The 17414-nt window shown below is 40.3% G+C and overlaps 1 protein-coding gene across 1 annotated transcript in view; it reads left to right on the forward strand.

Annotated features, from left to right (window-relative positions):
* The window catches only part of DNAH14 (dynein axonemal heavy chain 14), a 390714-nt gene that overhangs the window by 261511 nt on the left and 111789 nt on the right, over positions 1-17414 (forward strand). The window contains 2 exon segments of the mRNA XM_042445585.1: positions 2742-2874; positions 11802-11866. Coding sequence (XP_042301519.1) covers positions 2742-2874; positions 11802-11866 — 198 coding nt within the window.

A 17414-nucleotide genomic window follows, 5' to 3' on the forward strand; every position in this document is an offset into this window, starting at 1 on the left:
ATAATAATACATTTTATTTATAGACCGCTATTCCGCAACGATCATAGTGGTGTACAGAACAAAAATGCAATACAATACAATCTCTCTCCCTCAAGAAGGTGGCTGAAGGGAGGTCTTTGGTGGAGCTAGCCTGCCTCTCTCTCCCTCAAGATGGAGGCTGAAGGAGAGAGAGGCAGGCTAGCTCCACCAGGCCTGCCTGGAAGAAGAAAAGACCTCCCTTCAGCCACCTTCTTGAGGGAGAGAGATTGTATTGTATTGCATTTTAATCTTGCGAGAATCAGGCCTTTTCTTTCAGTTTTTACTGCTAAGACTTTGGTTCATGCACTGGTCATTTCTCACCTGGATTACTGTAATTCTTTGCTGACTGGGCTTCCTCTTTCCCATCTTGCCCCCTTGATTTCAGTACAACACACTGCTGCTAGGATAATTTTTTCCACCCACCGTTATGATCATGTCACTCCATTATTGTCATCCTTTCATTGGCTCCCTATCCCATTCAGAATCCATTATAAGTTGTTATTACTAACTTTCGAAGCCCTTCACGGTTTGGCCCCCACCTACTTGTCAGCACTTGTTTCCCCCTATCTTCCTGTTCGTGCTCTGTGCTCTGCTTTGGATTTTTCAAGATGGCTATTATATCACCTCTTGGGCTGCATCTGCAGTTTGTCACCATTTTAAATACCATGGCTCAATGTTATGGAATTCTGGGAACTGTAGTTTGTTGTGGCACTAGAACTCTCTGACAGAGAAGGCTAAAAGTCTGACAAAGCTACAAATCCCAAATTCCATAGCAGTGAGCCATGCTAAAGTGTCAACCTGGATTAATTTCTGCCACTTAGATGCTGCCTCAGTCTTCTCTTTCTGAAGCTAAACATACCCTCCTGTTCCTCATAGTGCTTTGTTTCACATTACTGTCTTCCTTCCCTACAAAACCAGGGCCATAAATGCAACTGTGCAACATCTAGTGCATAGGGATAAAGAGAACTATTATAAAGAACAATACAGATAAACAGAAAACAATAACAAAACAGGGAGAACAAGAGACCTCTTTCACAAAATCCAGGAACTCAAAGGGAGGTTCAAACCAAGGGCCAAAATGCGATATGACCAAAAAAAGAAGATACAACAAGATCAAGAAAACAGACATTTTATGCAATGCACAGAATAATTATATAAAAAAAATAAAAATAAATAAATGACACATGGAGAGAAGAACCATATGAAGATGAACCTGCAATCATATGAACCATATGAAGATGAAGCTGCAATAAAAGAAATTGATAAAAACAAATCAGAAACAGATGTATTCCAATGAACTGCTACAATAGACACAGAATCAGCTCTAGTACTAATCAATATGGATAACAAAGCTGGGGCCAAGAGACAAACTGATCAATACTTATCCCAATCTACATAAAAGGGGAGAGGAAAAACTGCAGCAACTACAGTATGCCCTTTGCAACCTTGGGGGTTCCATTCTGGACCCCCCTGCAGATGGCAAAAAATGCAGGACCTCAAGTCCTGTTCTTCCCATGGGGGCTTGATGTGTGCACAGCTGTGCTGATGTAGCTATGAGCATGTTGCGAAGAATGGGTCAGGGCCACCAGCACATGCTTCAATCTGTAGATGGCAAGCCCGCGGTTGGAGACGGATGACTGTATGGGACAATAGCATTAATCTCCTATGCAAACAAAATTCTGCTCAAAATTTTTCAACACATATGGAGAGAGAAATTCTAGAAGTGCAAGCAGTGTACAGGAAAAGAAGAGGTACCAGGGACCATATTGCAAACATACAATGGCTGATAGAGCAAACAAAAGAATTCCAGAAAAAAATCACCACATGCTTTATAGACTAGAGCAAAGCATTTGACTGTATAGATCTTGAAAAGCTATGACACACTTTTAAAGATATGGGTGTTCCACTACATCTGATAGTCCTAATGAGAAATCTCTACTGAGGAAAAAAAGCTACTATCAAAATAGAATTCGGAGAAACAAATTGGTTCCCAGTTGGTAAAAGGGTCAGGCAAGGCTTCAGTCAATCCCCTATTTGTTCAACTTGTATGCAGAAAACATCATAAGAAAAGTTAGACTCAGAAGAAGGAGGAATGAAGATAGCAGGAAGGAACATTAACAATCTTAGATATACAGATGACACCACAATACTATCAATTTATTGTTGCCGATAAGATTATGGATTGGATATAGTCCAATAGGTTATAAATTGCTCCTCTACGTGCACCAGAGAATGAAATGGTAGTGCTCATCATGAATATTAATTCTTGGATATGCAAGGGAGCAATACACTCTTCCAAAAATATCTTCCTGCATTTAAGATGCAAAGGTGGCATTGTAAAATCTTATTTTCTTTGTCATTCTTATCTGTCTTTAAGTTATTCTTGAGGCAAGACTGAAAGTGAGAGGGGGAAAGGGGAGTCAATGGAAATAACTGATACATGTGACTACTACCTGAGAAGCTGGTCCCTGGGTATATAAACCAGTAGGTTGTGAATTGCTCCTCTTTACACCCAAGAATGAACAATTTTGGGTATGTTTGCTATTTGAAATATATTATATTTTTATTGTATTAACCATCTATATATAATTAACTAAGAATAAAAGCTTTCTGAATAATGGAACTATAATTTGGTAGCACTCAAAAAAGATAAAATAACGGAAGAATCATTTATTTGCCCCCATTACTACTACTGACCTATTAATGTATTTATTAACATTTAGGGGATCCAGGTACTGGGAAGACTGATATGATAGACTATATGCTGGGACGACTTCAGAAAGAAGGTGGATTAAGTATGAAAATGGGAACGATATTAGGAGAGGTCTTTTATTATGGTGAAATTCAAAAAACAAGGTAATTGATCTGAAATTTAAAATAATGAATGTACATAAAATAGGATGCAATACAGTAAAACTAAATACAGTGATGTATTAAAGTATTTTACTCCAAGTCTCAAGGTAAGTCTCAGTTCCTTGCAAGAAACTTCCAAATTGAGTCTCAAGTTTAGGAGCAAGGCCTAACAAACAAAAAGGAGGTGGGGTGCATTTCTCAGAGGGGAACAGTAAACATGTTAGGCATTGGGCTTGAGGTGGGGGTTGAAGTCTGCTTGGCAGCCTGTCCCCACTGCACATCAGGGGAGTCTTCTAAAGCTTTTCAAAAGCATTCCACCTCAAGCCCATTGCCTAACACATTTCCTGTTTCCCTCCAAGAAATGTGCCCTGTGTTCTGCAGGCGGGTCCTGCCTGCTGCTCAAAGTGAATGTCACCAGTGAATCTCTCAATAAAAATATACACATTGTGAATCAAGTCAGTGTGCCACTTATGGTTGAGCCAAGTCCAAGTTAAGCAATTGAAGCTACTTGAGGCGGCTTGTGTCCAGGTCACTTGACTCAAGACTACATCACTGACTAAATGTGCATGTGCTTTTTTAGCCCACCACTGGCATTGTCTTTATGTAGTGATGGGATTGTGTACTCCTGTGAGGCAAGAGGCTATATTGACAGAAGCGGTGTTGCTGGGTTGGACTTCCGGTTGGTGATGGTGCCGCTAAGAGCAAACTTTTAGCGTTCTGCTGAGAGCTGCTCACACAGCGTGGTAGGGGCTGTCAAGGAGATACAGGAGGCAGCCGATTTTTGCATCCCCATGGAGGGGGTACCGTGGACGGGTCCTACAGGGGTCAGATTCCCACTTCTAAGGCAAGATAAACATCTAAATTGCCAAGAGAAGTGGAGGAGACAGAAGGACAAATCGCGACCACGCTGATGCCGCCATTGGGCTCACAGACGCAGCCAACTACAAGTGAATGGTAATCTACAGCAATCGTGAAAACCTTTAAGCTGATACATTCACTTTTGACTTTAAAAATTGCCTGAGATAACTTTGCAAATTGATACATCTTTATTTCTTGAATATACAAATTGGACAAAAAGTATCAAGATACCATACAGAGAATCTTCTATAATAGAGAGAAATAGGGAATTGGAAGAAAGGAGAAGTTGAAGAGGACGGACAGACCAAGATAGAGAGCATGGAGGAAAGCCGGCGCGGAGGGGAATTGGGAGAAGCCTGGGCAGAGAGAAGCGGAAAGAGAGACGGAGAGAGGAGAGTGGAGTGGCCCGAGAGGGACAAGGATGGCATGTGCGGTGGAGAGACGGAACGCGATGAGTGGAGAGGCTTGGGAGAGGCAAGGTGCCCAAACCGGTGAATGCGAGGAGGAGACGGGGAGCAGAGAGGCCTGAGAGAGACGAGGTGACTGGGTCAGAGAGTGTGGAGGAAAGAAGGATAGAAAAGGAGTGAGGGGAGTGGAAAGGTCGGAGGGAGACGGAGACGGAGTGTCTAGGCCAGGGGACGCGAAGGAGAGACGGGGAGTGGAAAGCGGAGAGGCCCGGGAGAAACGAGGAATCCAGACCAGAGAACACCAGAGAACGCGGAGGACACAGAGAGTGAAGCCGATGTGGAGGGGAATTGGGAGAGGACCAGGCAGGGAGAAGCAGAGGAGACCCAGAGGGTGGGAAGCAGAGAGGATTGAGAGAGAAAAGCAGAAGAAGTTACCTAGGGACATTGTTATCTATTTTGTGAGGACCCAGATGAAAGAAACAATATTACAAAGATATGTTGAAGCAAAGCTTGTGGTGGATGATGTGGAACTTCAAATATCGAAAGATGTCCCAGGGGCAATATTGAGAAAACGGAAAGACTACGCTTTTCTGACAAAAACCTTGAGAGAATGAAATATGATACAGATGGGAGGTTCCAGAAGGGATTTCGTTCCAATACAGACAAAAAAAAGAGTAAGAATTATGACATTGTTGGAGGCAAAAGAGTTTTTAGAAGATTTAGCAAAAGACAAAGAACAAGAGGAAGAGGAAGGAAAGAAGGGAGGAAAAAATGACAAATTTATTAACAGGTGAAGAGGTGAAAGAACCCGAAGCAGATGTTTTAAGTTCAGAAGAAAACGGGGTAGAAGATGGATAGCCGTATAAAAGTAATCTCATGGAATGTGAAAGGACTTAATAGTCCACAGAAAAGAAAAAAAAGTAAATCATTATTTGAGTAAATTAAAAAGTGACAGCAGGAAACTAAGATTAGAAAAACAGATGAAAAATATCTAATTTGTAATAAATTAGGAAAAGAATATGTAGCAAGCAGGGAGAAGAGAAAAAAAGGGGTAGTCATATATGTTAAGGAAAGAATAAAAGCCACAGAAGTATTTAAAGATCAGAAGGGACAATATTTAGGGTTAGAAATAAATTGCCAACAGGGGAAAATTTTAATTGTAGGAGTTTACGCACCAACAGAAAATAAAGAAAAGTTTTTTCAAAATCTTAAAAAAAGGATAGAGCAATTGGATTATGAAAATTTGATCATGTTAGGGGATTGGAATGGGGTAACAGACCCACTACAAGATAGGAGATCAGACAAATTAATAAAAAAGAATCAGGGCAAATTACCCAAAACCTTCTTTGATATGAAAGATACATTGGCATTAATAGATATATGGAGAGAGAAAGCGGGAACACAAAAGGACTTTACATTTTATTCGGAATGTCATAAATCGTGGTCGAGGATCGATATGTTTCTTATTACGTCAGCACTGGCTCCTAGAATTAATAAAGTAGATATTCTCCCAAAATTAATTTCAGACCATTGCCCCATATACATGGAAATGAATGGAAGACATAAAGATTTCAATTGGAGATTGGATGAAAATTTATTAAAGGATGAAAATATATTAAAACAGGCAAAGGAAAATCTAGAATGGTTCTTTAAATTTAATTTAAATAATGAGGTGGAAACAAAGACAGTATGGGATGCCTCAAAAGCATTTATGAGGGGTTTCTTTATTCAGAAAAGTAGTGAAAGGAAGAAAAAAAGAGGGGCTAAATTGGAATTGGTCACACAAGAAATAAAGGGAAAAGAGAAATTACTTAAAAACGATCCAAGTAACAAAGAGATAATAGGAGAAATAGCTAAACTTCAAAAACAAATCTCACTAATTATGGTAGAGGAGATGGAAACTAAAATAAGATTCACAAAACAGAAGTATTTCGAATTAGGAAATAAATCTGGAAAATGGTTGGCTTGGAAATTGAAAAAGAAAAAGGAACAGAATACAATTTGGAAAATTAAAGAGGGAGGTAAATTACACACAGAACAAAACCAAATCAAGAAGGCGTTTCAAAAATATTACGAAAAATTATTCTCGAAAAAAGTAATAAAAAAGGAGGAGGTAAATATATTCTTGCAGAAGGAGAAAATAAATCAGATTAGTGAGGTAGAAAGAGAATGGTTAAACAAGGAGATAACGGCAAAAGAAATTGTGGATATGATTAGGGGGGAAATTAATAGGACCACTCCAAACTGTAATGAATGAAATTTTGCAAAAGGAAATTCCAGATACATGGAAAATATCATATACTGTATAACTTTAAAATAGACATTACCTTGGCTTAGTGTTAAATAGAATGGATGCTGCAGTCAAGAAATCAGAAGAAGACTAGGACATGGAAGGGCCACTAAGGAACTAGACAAGATTTTCCATTGTAAAGATCACCATTGTCCATGCCATTATATTTCTAATGTCTGTGTGAAAGCTAGACAATGAGTAAAATTGTTAGGAAGAAAATCAATTGATTTGAAATATGGTGCTGGAGAAGAGTTCTACAAATACAATGGGCATAAGACAAACAAATGGGTCATAGAATACATTAAGCCTGAACTCTCCCTAGAAGCCAAGATGACTAAACTGATGCTATAGTACTAGACAAATCATGAGAACACATTGTTCAATAGAAAAGACAATAATGCTTCAGAAAGTAGAAGGCAGTATGTATATATGTCTGTGTGTGTTTGTCTGTTTGTTGGCGGTATATACTGCCTTTCTTCAAAAATGGGATTCAAGGTGACTTACAGTCATTTTAAAAGGATTCAACTAAAAAACAGGAAAAGAGGAAAACTGAATTACAGATGGATAGACTCAGTCAAGGAAGGCATGGGCCTAAGTATGCATGACAGGGTTGTTGATGACAGGGTAACTTGCAGGTCTCTCATTCATAGGGTTAAACTGACCTGATGGCATAACAACAGCAACAACTCTTTTAGCATCAAGTCTGGGTATATGTATCTCATTCAAATGTTCATGTTCATTCATATTTTGGACTAGGGATGTCCATGAATATTAGTCTTTTTATTACAATTTGTGCCCTCCACACAGCATAGCAGATCCCTAAACTGGGGGCTCTGCTTGGAAGCTTCAGCATCAGCTTCAGTAATAACCATACGACATTTAATCCTTTCTCACCAAACTCTCCAAAGCTGTCAGAACTGAGTTGCAATGACAAGAAATCCACTTTGGTTTTAGATGACTTGACATATGAAAGTATTTTAAGGAAGGAAAAGAATATTTATTATTATAGATGTTGTGTATAATGCAACTATCTCTAGAGTCCAGTTCAACAGCTTTGGGAAGATTGGTTGGGACTACTGCTACTACTAGTTTGACTTACAACGCATGAAAGGCCAGGACCCTCACACCAACCCCCACTTTTGAAATAACAGCTACAGCTGTCCTGTTGGGAAAGAAGATATGGGTGGGTAGGAGTTTTGTTTTTTGGTTTGTTTGCTGCTTGCTTGCTGATCTGGCTATTTGGAATAAACTTACTTTTAAACGGTTTAGATTCTTGGACCATGGGCTGCGGTTCCATGAGGAGGGACTTCTGGCAAGGGATGGGTTGCATTTCACGCCAGTTGGCAAAAACGTTTTTGCCAATAGTCTCAAGAATTTGATCAGGAGGGCTTTAAACTGAGTTATGTGGGGGAGGGAGACAGTATTTTGGAAGGCAAAAGGGCTGGAGAAAATAGTCAAACTGACATAGAGGGAACAAGACAAACAGTGCAAGGACCCAAAAGTGGGAGGCAAAAGCACTTGCACAGGGAGCAAGTAAAGGGAACACATGGTCTTAGATGTCTCTACACTAATGCACAGAGCATGGGAAATAAGCAAGATGAACTTGAACTCCTAGCACAACAAAGCAAATATGATATAATAGGCCTCACTGAAACCTGGTGGGATGAGTCTCACAATTGGAATGTAGAAATAGAGGGATATAACCTTTTTAAGAGAAATAGGTCAAACAGGAAAGGAGGAGGAATAGTCTTATATGTTAGGGACATTTACACCAGTGAAGAGATCCAGGAAGCCAGGTGGAGAGCATCCAGATAAAAATTAAAGGGCAGGGAAACAACAAGGATGTTATTGTGGAAGTCTGCAACAGCCCCCCAAGTCAGATAGAGGAATTGGATGATGCTTTTCTAGAACAGATGACCACTGGTCTGGAGTGCAGCCAGCACACACAGACACACACCAATAAGAATGGCTTAGCCCAGCAAGTGGAAGCAGGACACAGACCTTGCAAGAAGTAAGCGTGAGAGCAGTCCAAGAAGCCAAGCCAAAGTCAGGATACCAGAAATCAGAGCACTCCGAAAGCCAAGCCAAAGTCAGGATACCGGGAGTCACAGTAGTCAAAGCAGTCCGAGATCAAAGCAGCCAGAAGATAACAAGGGTCCAGTCCAAGGTCAAAGCAACAAGGAGCCAGTGCCAGCAGCAATCACACCAAGGGATCATGCAATAAACACTGGCACTGAGTGGAGGCCTCTCTACAGCTTAAGTAAGGGAAACTCTCCCCCATGCCACCTGAGGCTGGTTGGCTAATTGCCTCTCTGCAATCCTCTTGGATCTGCACCTGCAAGCACTCTCAGCCCTTCTCTCTTTGTAAGTAGGCACATCCAGGCAAGCTTCCTCCCCAGAGTCACCACTAGGCTGTTGCACCACAGGAGGCCGCTCACTAGCACTAGGACCTGGTTGGGCCTCCTCCTCTGGGGCTGGGAGAGCACAGCTGGGACCTGGCAGAGCAGGATTACCACCTGGTTTAGCCTCAATTAGCTCTTGCTCTGGAGGAGGCTCGTCATCCTCCGAGAGCTGGTCTTGGCTGGCCATGACAACCACACACTCAGAAAGGAGAGATGTAGTAGTGATGAGTGACTTCAACTATCCTGATATTTGCTGGAATTCAAACTCAGCCAAATCCTCAAGGTCTAGCAAATTCCTCACTTGCCTCAGAAGACAATTTCATTGTCCAAAAGGTGGAAGGGGCAACAAGGGGGTCAGCTATTTTTTCATCTGATCCTAACCAACAAGGATGACCTAATTAATGGAGTGCAAGTGGTGGGATCCTTAGGTGGAAGTGACAATGTTCTCCTGGAGTTTGTTATACAATGGAAAGGAGAAGCCAGGCATAGTCAGACACGCATTCTAGACTTTATGAGAGTGGATTTCAGTAAACTTAGAGAAGTATAGAGGGAGATCACGTGGACAGAAATACCAAAAGAAAAGGGAGTTCAAGACAAATGGGACTTTCTCAAAAGGGAGATACTGAAGGCACAAATTCAAACAGTTCCAGTGAGAAAGAAAAATGGGAGGTGTCTCAAGAAACCAAGATGGATGACTAAAGAACTTTCAACTGAGCTAAGTTTTAATCAGGACATGTATAAGAAATGGAAAAATGGGGAAATCACCAAAGAGGAATTCAAACAAATAGCGAGCCTGTGTAGGGGTAAAGTCAGAAAAGCGAAGGCACAGAATGAACTCAGGCTTGCTAGAGAGGTTAAGAACAACAAAAAAGGCTTTTTTGGATATGTCTGCAGCAAAAGGAAGAAGAAGGAAACAGTAGGGCCACTGCGTGCAGAAGATGGCAAAATGCTAACAGAAGACAGAGAAAAGGCAGAATTACTCAACACCTTCTTTGCCTCAGTCTTCTCAGAAAAGACAAAGGGTGCTCAACCTGAGGATAAAGGAGCAGAGGACAGAATAGAGGAATTTCAGCACAGAATAAGTAAAGAGATAGTAGAGGAATAACTTGTTAATCTAAACAAATATAAGGCTCCAGGACCAGATGAACTCCATCCAAGGGTATTCAAAGAGCTGGAAAATGTAATATCAGAGCCATTGGCAATAATCTTTGAGAACTCCTGGAGAACAGGAGAAGTCCCAGCTGACAGGAGGAGGGCAAACGTCCCCATCTTCAAAAAGGGGAAAAAAGAGGATCCAAACAATTATCATCCAGTTAGTCTGACATCTATACCAGGAAAGATTCTAGAGAGGATCATTAAAAAGAGAGTCTATGAACGTCTAGAAAGCAATGCCATAATCACAAAAAGTCAACATAGATTTCAGAGAAAGAAATCATGCCAAACAAACCTTATCTCTTTCTTTGATAAAATTACCAGCTTGGTAGATGAAGGGAATACTGTGGATATAGTATATCTTGATTTCAGTAAGGCCTTTGACATAGTTCCCCATGATATTCTTGCAAACAAGCTTTTAAAATGTGGGCTTGACAAAGTAACTGTTGCATGGATTTGTAATTGGTTGACCGGCCGAACCCAAAGGGTGCTCAACAATGGCTCCTTTTCATCCTGGAGAGAAGTGACCAGTGGGGTCCCACAGGGGTCTGTCCTGGTCCCAGTGCTATTCAACTTCTTTATTAATGACTTGGAGGCCAAATTGGGGGCATACTTATCAAATTTGCAGATGACACCAAATTAGGAGGAGTAGCTAATAGCCCAGAGGACAGGATCAAGATTCAAAATGACCTGAACAGATTAGAAAACTGGGCCAAAGCTAACAAAATGAAATTCAACACAGAGAAATGTAAGGTACTGCACTTAGGGCGAAAAAATGAAATGCACAGATACAGTATAGGGTGGGTGACACCTGGCTGAATGAAACTACGTGTGAAAGGCATCTTGGAATCCAAGTAGACCATAAGTTGAATATGAGTCAACATTGCGATGCGGCAGCTAACAAGGCCAATGCGATTTTAGGCTGCATCAATAGAAGTATAGTGTCTAGATCAAGGGAAGTAATAGTGCCACTCTATTCTGCTCTGGTCAGGCCCCACCTGGAATACTGTGTCCAGTTCTGGGCACCACAATTAAAAAAGGACATTGAGAAACTGGAGCGTGTCCAAAGGAAGGCGACTAAAATGGTGAAAGGTCTGGAAACCATGCCCTATGAGGAACGACTTAGGGAGTTGGGGATGTTTAGCCTGGAGAAGAGAAGGTTAAGAGGTGATATGATAGCCCTATTTAAATATTTGAAGGGATGTCCTGTTGAGGAGAGAGCAAGGTTGTTTTCTGCTGCTCCAGAGAGTAGGACCTGGAGCAATGGATGCAAGCTGCAGGAAAAGAGATTCCACCTCAATATTAGGAGGAACTTCCTGACAGTAAGGGCTGTTCGACAGTGGAACAAACTCCCTCGAAGTGTAGTGGAGGCTCCCTCCTTGGAGGTCTTCAAACAGAGGCTGGATGGCCATCTGTCGGGGATACTTTGATTGTGATTTCCTGCATGGCAGGGGGTTGGACTGGATGGCCCTTGTGGTCTCTTCCAACTCTACAGTTCTATGATTCTATGAAACACCTTTTAAGTCACTATTAAACACCTGATGATATATGCATTTCCTATTTTTTGACATAAGCATATTTATTTTATAAGTATTTCTTTTTAAAATATATATTCATATAATGAGAAATTTTTACAGATCTGTCAATGCCAGGATTAAAAAAAATCCTGCGGTTTGTATTATATGTTAATTTGTGGTAATTGTCTAAGTGAATCGCCAATAATGGCAATACAATAACAGTTATTTTCTGCCCAAACTGACTTATTTATTCTTTGTAATTTTTGTTTGTGTATTTTGTACCTCGCTTGTTGAGGAATTTCAGCTCCTTCAGGTCAGATACATTTCATAGTTCTCGGAAAACAACACGGAATTCAACTAAAGACTTCTGTAAGACATTCTTGATTTCTATATAAATTTAGGGAAAGAGAATTAGATTTTCTATTTCAAATTACATTTTAAAGACATTATGTTGTGATTTTATTTATTTTACTACTTTTTAATATACTAAAAACAACTGAAATATAAATGAAGCAAATCTAAATAATAGTAAAACACAATATCTAAAATTCAACAACATCTTAAAAGATAGATAAAAATGTAATCAGGATTAAAATTAAATTTAAATGCCCTAAATGTGTTGTTTCAAGTGCTGGGGAAAAAAAGTAGATCTAAATATGCTAAATTGAATTTAAGCATCACAGTTTAACAAAGGAAATGTGAATGGGCAAAGTATGCACTGTTTGTTGCATGCAGCCGCAATCCCCTTTTTCTGGAACCAAGAGTTCTTCAGAACTACTAGTATTGAAAGTTGAAAGTTTAGCAGCTTTCAGCATCAGATAGTAAATGATAAGGATTTTTATTAGTATTACCAGGCATCTATTTAAATTCTAATTTCTGATATTTAAGATGACAGGAGCCCTGGTGGCACAGTGGTTAAATGCCAGTACTGCAGCCACTCACTCACAAGCCACAAGGTTGTGAGTTCAATCCCAGCCCATGGGCTCAAGGTCAACTCAGCCTGGCATCCTGCCAAGGTCGCTAAAATGAGTACGCAACTTGATGGGGGCAGTTAGCTTACAGTTGTAAACCACTTACAGTCTGCTCAGTGTGGTATGAAGTTGTATATAAATGAAACTACTATTGCTATTGCTATGATCTTCTCCTATTAAAGTCTTTAGTTCCTTATCCAGGTTTAGCAAGGAGCCTTGCACCTTACTCAGTACAGCAGAGAGATTTAAAACTAAGTTCTCAGTCAAGAATTCAAAGACACCTCCATGTTAGTCTGTAGAATCAGTAGGTAAAGGGATTTTATAGCACCTTTGAGACTAACTGAAAGAAACCGGTACTATGAACTTTCAAAGACTTCAGTCTGCTTCCTCAGATACATAAGTGGAAAGTCCAAGGACAGATCTGTATAAGCAGGTTGTGTGTGAGAATAACAATAGAATTGCAATACTTGTAAGTTCAGTTTTAACTATGGTCATAGAGGAACAAAGGCAAGAAGAAGGATGTTGCATAAAACCAAGGTGAGTAGGTAACTATATGAATGGTGGTGGTGGGAGCATTGAAATGTAATGTGGGAACTAGAAAGGACACATGATGAACTGGACAAGAGGAGGATGGGGGCTGGGGTTAGCTAGTGTTATAACATTCAGTGTGTCAGGAAATCATTGTCTCTGTTCAACCCACTGTTGATGGACTGGAATTTGTGAATTCTGCTGTTTCTCTTTTCAGTCTTTCTCTGTAGTTTTTTTGTTCAAGGACCACTGTTTTGAGGGCCAAGATGGAATGCCTAGAAAGGCTGAAGTGTTCTGCAACCACTTTTTATGCATTCCCATTCTTAATGTTTGATTTATGTCTATTTATTATGTGGTGCAGAGACTGCCCTATTTGCCCAATGTAGAGTGCTGAAGGGCATTATTGACAGAGAGTGGTATATATATCACATTAGAAGATGAGCGAGTGAAAGTCCTTCTCATATTGTGGATGATGTGATTAGGTGCTTTGATGACATTTCCTGAGTATCCGTGTGGGCAGAGTTGACATCTAGGTTTGTGGCAAAGCTCTGATGACTGAGAATTTTTATTATTTTAATTTCATTACAGCGCGCCCGCGCCATAGGCAGGCGTGCTTTACGCAGCTTGAGCATACGCGGGGCGGAAGGGGTGGCGCGTCCCATTCAATTGCATGGGCGTGCGCGCCCGTTGCGCCCCGTGTGCCACCGCGCCGCCGTGCACGAGACCCATTGTTTACAATGGGGCTTGAGCTTAGGCGGAATTCGCCTTACGCGGAGGGATCCGGAACGGATCCCCGCGTAAGGCGAGGGCCCACTGTACTTTATTTTACTTTATTCCTATCATATATTTCTTATATGTATGGAACAGGATGTGGTTGTCTAAAACTTTTTATCTAATTAAATATAAGAAGAAGAAGAAGAAGAAGAAGAAGAAGAAGAAGAAGAAGAAGTTTATTAATGCTTAAGCCAAAGGCCATTCACATAATATATATTTAAAACCAATCACAAAATTTCAGTATTGCAAAATACTACATCAGTTAATTAAATAATTAACATCTGAATCTTATGCCTTAGATTTAAAAAAACAATTCCAAACAATTAACTAAAACATCATTAAAAACAACTTGATGGATTAGATAAGATCGTCCCCATGGCAATCAACTGCAATGTCTGCTATGACTGTGGCCCGAATTTTAATTGCTGCTGAGGTAAACAATGACACCTTATAGGTTACCTTGGTATCAATATCCGAGAGAAGATAAAAAATCTTTTCAGTAATAGTATTAGACTGTAAATTGGACAAGATAGATCCCAAAAATTTAGTCTTTGGGTCAATATAAAGAGAGCAGAAAAGCAGATAATGGGGCAGGTCCTCGATTTCTGGTGCCCCGCAGATACATAAACGAGAGGCCTTAGGTGTGTGTGAATATCTGCCATCAATCATGGCTGATGGCATTGTTTGAAAACAGAGAGCTGTAAAAGCCTGCCTAAGCTTTGGAAATGTAAGCTTTCCTAAATCACCTAACAAAGGAAATAGCCTCTGGTAAAACCCAGGATGAATGGTAGCTTTTCTTACGCAAAATACCCCAAATCCCGGCCATTGTCAACTGAAAGTTTTGTCCTCTCACTTCATTTGGAAATGTTAAAAATCAAAATTCTTAATCATGATCGAGAAGTGATCAGAATTTCTTCTATAAAATGCTTTCGAAATTTTCGAATTAGAACATGTTTCTACTTTTTCGAATATTCTTTACATCCCTATACTCAGCTACTTCGTAAGGACTGAGAGCAGAAGCTCATCATGCTTCAAAGACTGGTTAGAGATATTATTGCATCTCCAAAGGGAGTTTATCACTTCATTCATTCATTCTATTTATTTATTCACTTATATCCTACCATTCTCTACAAGGGGTCCAAGGTAGCTTATGATAATTTTGAAAAGGTTCAACAAAGCATTAATTTACAAAAGTTAAAAAGGAATTAAAACACTCACATTATTAAACATTAAAACATATTTTACACACTGCAACCCCCTAATTACAATTCAAAAGCCTGCCTAAACCAAATGTCTTCACCTGCTGATAGAAAGACAGGGGAAGGGAGTCAACCAGACCTCCTGTGGAGGGTTCCTATCCTGGGAGCAGCCACAGGAAAGTCGTCTCCTGAGTCATCACCAACAGCACTTGTGAAGGTGATGGGATTGAGAAAAATCCCTCCCATGCAGATCTTAAAACTTGCCCTGCTAATGTAAGGAGATAAAGGCGGGTTATAGACCGCCATTTAGGACGTCCTCAGGACGTCCCATTTAAAAAAGGGGCATCTCTTCTAGACGCCCCTATCCCTATCACAGCCTCAGTCCGTGACAAATGGCGGCAGCCGTTCCACACGGCCGCCGCCATGTTTACGTCTTGGACACATAGCGTCCAGACGGGTCTCGGCGATTATGACGTCGCGGGTGCGCCATGGGCGCCTCGCAATCTCTACAAACGGCGCCGCAGGAAGAAGCTCCATTTGGGCTTCTTTTTGCTCCGTGAGGGAGTCGCGTGGTTTTATGCTGCGACTCCTCGTGGAGCAAAGAGCAGCGCTGGCAGCTGCCGGTTTGTTAACACCTCAAGTCTTTCGATAGTCCGGACCCAAGCCATATAAGGCTTTAAAGGTCAAAACTAGCATTTTGACCTTTAATTAACTACTTGTTAATTGCTTACTTGCTGTTCACCGCTATGATCTTTGGATAGCGGTATATAAATAAAACAATTATTATTATTATTATATTTTATTATTTTATTTTGCATTCTGCCTGGAAAGGGTAGCCAATAGCTGAAAAAAAAAAATTAAAAGTGGAAATAAAGGCAGACTGAAGGCAGCCCAGGCATAATCAAAAGGATTGGTAGAGTTTTCTGTCCAGATACTGCTTGAAAAATAACTTCTGCCGATATCCCTTGGGTAGATGCTAAGTATAAAACAGCTGAAATTTTTGCTGTCATCAGTTTCTGATAGTAACATAATTTTTCTGTCTCTGCTACTGGTTAGCCATATACTTATATTTAATTAGGCTGGAAACAGAGTGTAGTATACCTTTATACAAGAGGGTGATAAACAGATCCACCAATTATCGGCCATAAGCCTTTTGGATGTTGATTCTAAGCTATACCGTAAATATCTGTTAAACAGATTAGAGGAATGGGAATCAAATATCAGATTATTACCCTGAACAAGCTGGATTCAGGGAAGGCCAGAGTACTATCGATCACTGCTTGACTCTTATTTTTTAGTGCAACAAGGAATCAAGGGCCCACAAAACACCTATTTGTCGCTTTTATGATTTAGCAGCAGCCTTTGATTCAATTGATAGAAACCTGTTATGGTATAAATTGGCCAATATCAATATGGATATCGCTATTGTTTCTAATTAAGGAACTTTACACCAATACAACAGCAGGTGAGTTGGTACCTCTGGTTCATTAACCGACCCTATTCCTACTAATAAAGGAGTCAAACAAGGATGCCTTCTGGCACCCTCACTTTTTATCTATACTTGAATGACCATCTTCCAGCCTTTCAGGCCCAGAATTTTTTCCACCTACACTTGTCAAAAAGATCTCTATTCTGTTATACGCTGATGATATGGTTTTGATCTCACTTACACGTATAGGTTTGAGAAGGTTAATTTCTAACTTGAGGTTTTTGTTCTAAAGAAAAGCTCGCTATCAATTATAACAAAAACAAAGTGATGGTGATTGGGAAAAGACACTCTGATTTCGTTGCTCTATTAATGGTCATCAAATCGAACAATGCCGAGAATTTAAGTATCTTGGAATTTATTTTACAGAAAACCTCTCCTGGAAACCCCACATTGAAGCTACTAGAACAATGGCTGTGAGATCTATTGGAGCAATCCTTAGATTTTACAATCAGGCTGGGGTCATCTGGTTGCACCAGCTCTTAAAAATATTTCAGAGTAAAGTTATAGCCCAGATCCTTTATGGCACTGCTGTGGGGATGGGATGTCTCACAATTGGACAAACTGGGGACACTCCAGAATACATTTCTTAAGAAATGCTTGCACTCCCACCCGGGGCACCGGCAGCTTTGGTTGGGCAGAGGTTGGTCTCCCTCCTATCAGAGCTCGGGCCCATTTTATTTTATTTAATTACTGGAGATCTGTAAATGTCTCTTCGGTTAAGGTTTTTCCTAGTTATGTTTCCAATATTTACCAAACTGCAAAGTCGGAGATTTAGATATCATAGGTTGCTGGAATCATATCCTGCTCTAATTGAAAATGCCTCTATCTGGAACTCAAGAGAGAAGCTTCGTGAATATATTTTTACCATGGTGTGTATCTGGATAGACGGCTATCAATATTCAAATCTCTAAATGGTTTAGATTATATATAACTGGACCATCAGATGGCCATCTATC

Source organism: Sceloporus undulatus, chromosome 1, assembly GCF_019175285.1.
Source record: "Sceloporus undulatus isolate JIND9_A2432 ecotype Alabama chromosome 1, SceUnd_v1.1, whole genome shotgun sequence".
NCBI classification, from domain to species: domain Eukaryota; kingdom Metazoa; phylum Chordata; class Lepidosauria; order Squamata; family Phrynosomatidae; genus Sceloporus; species Sceloporus undulatus.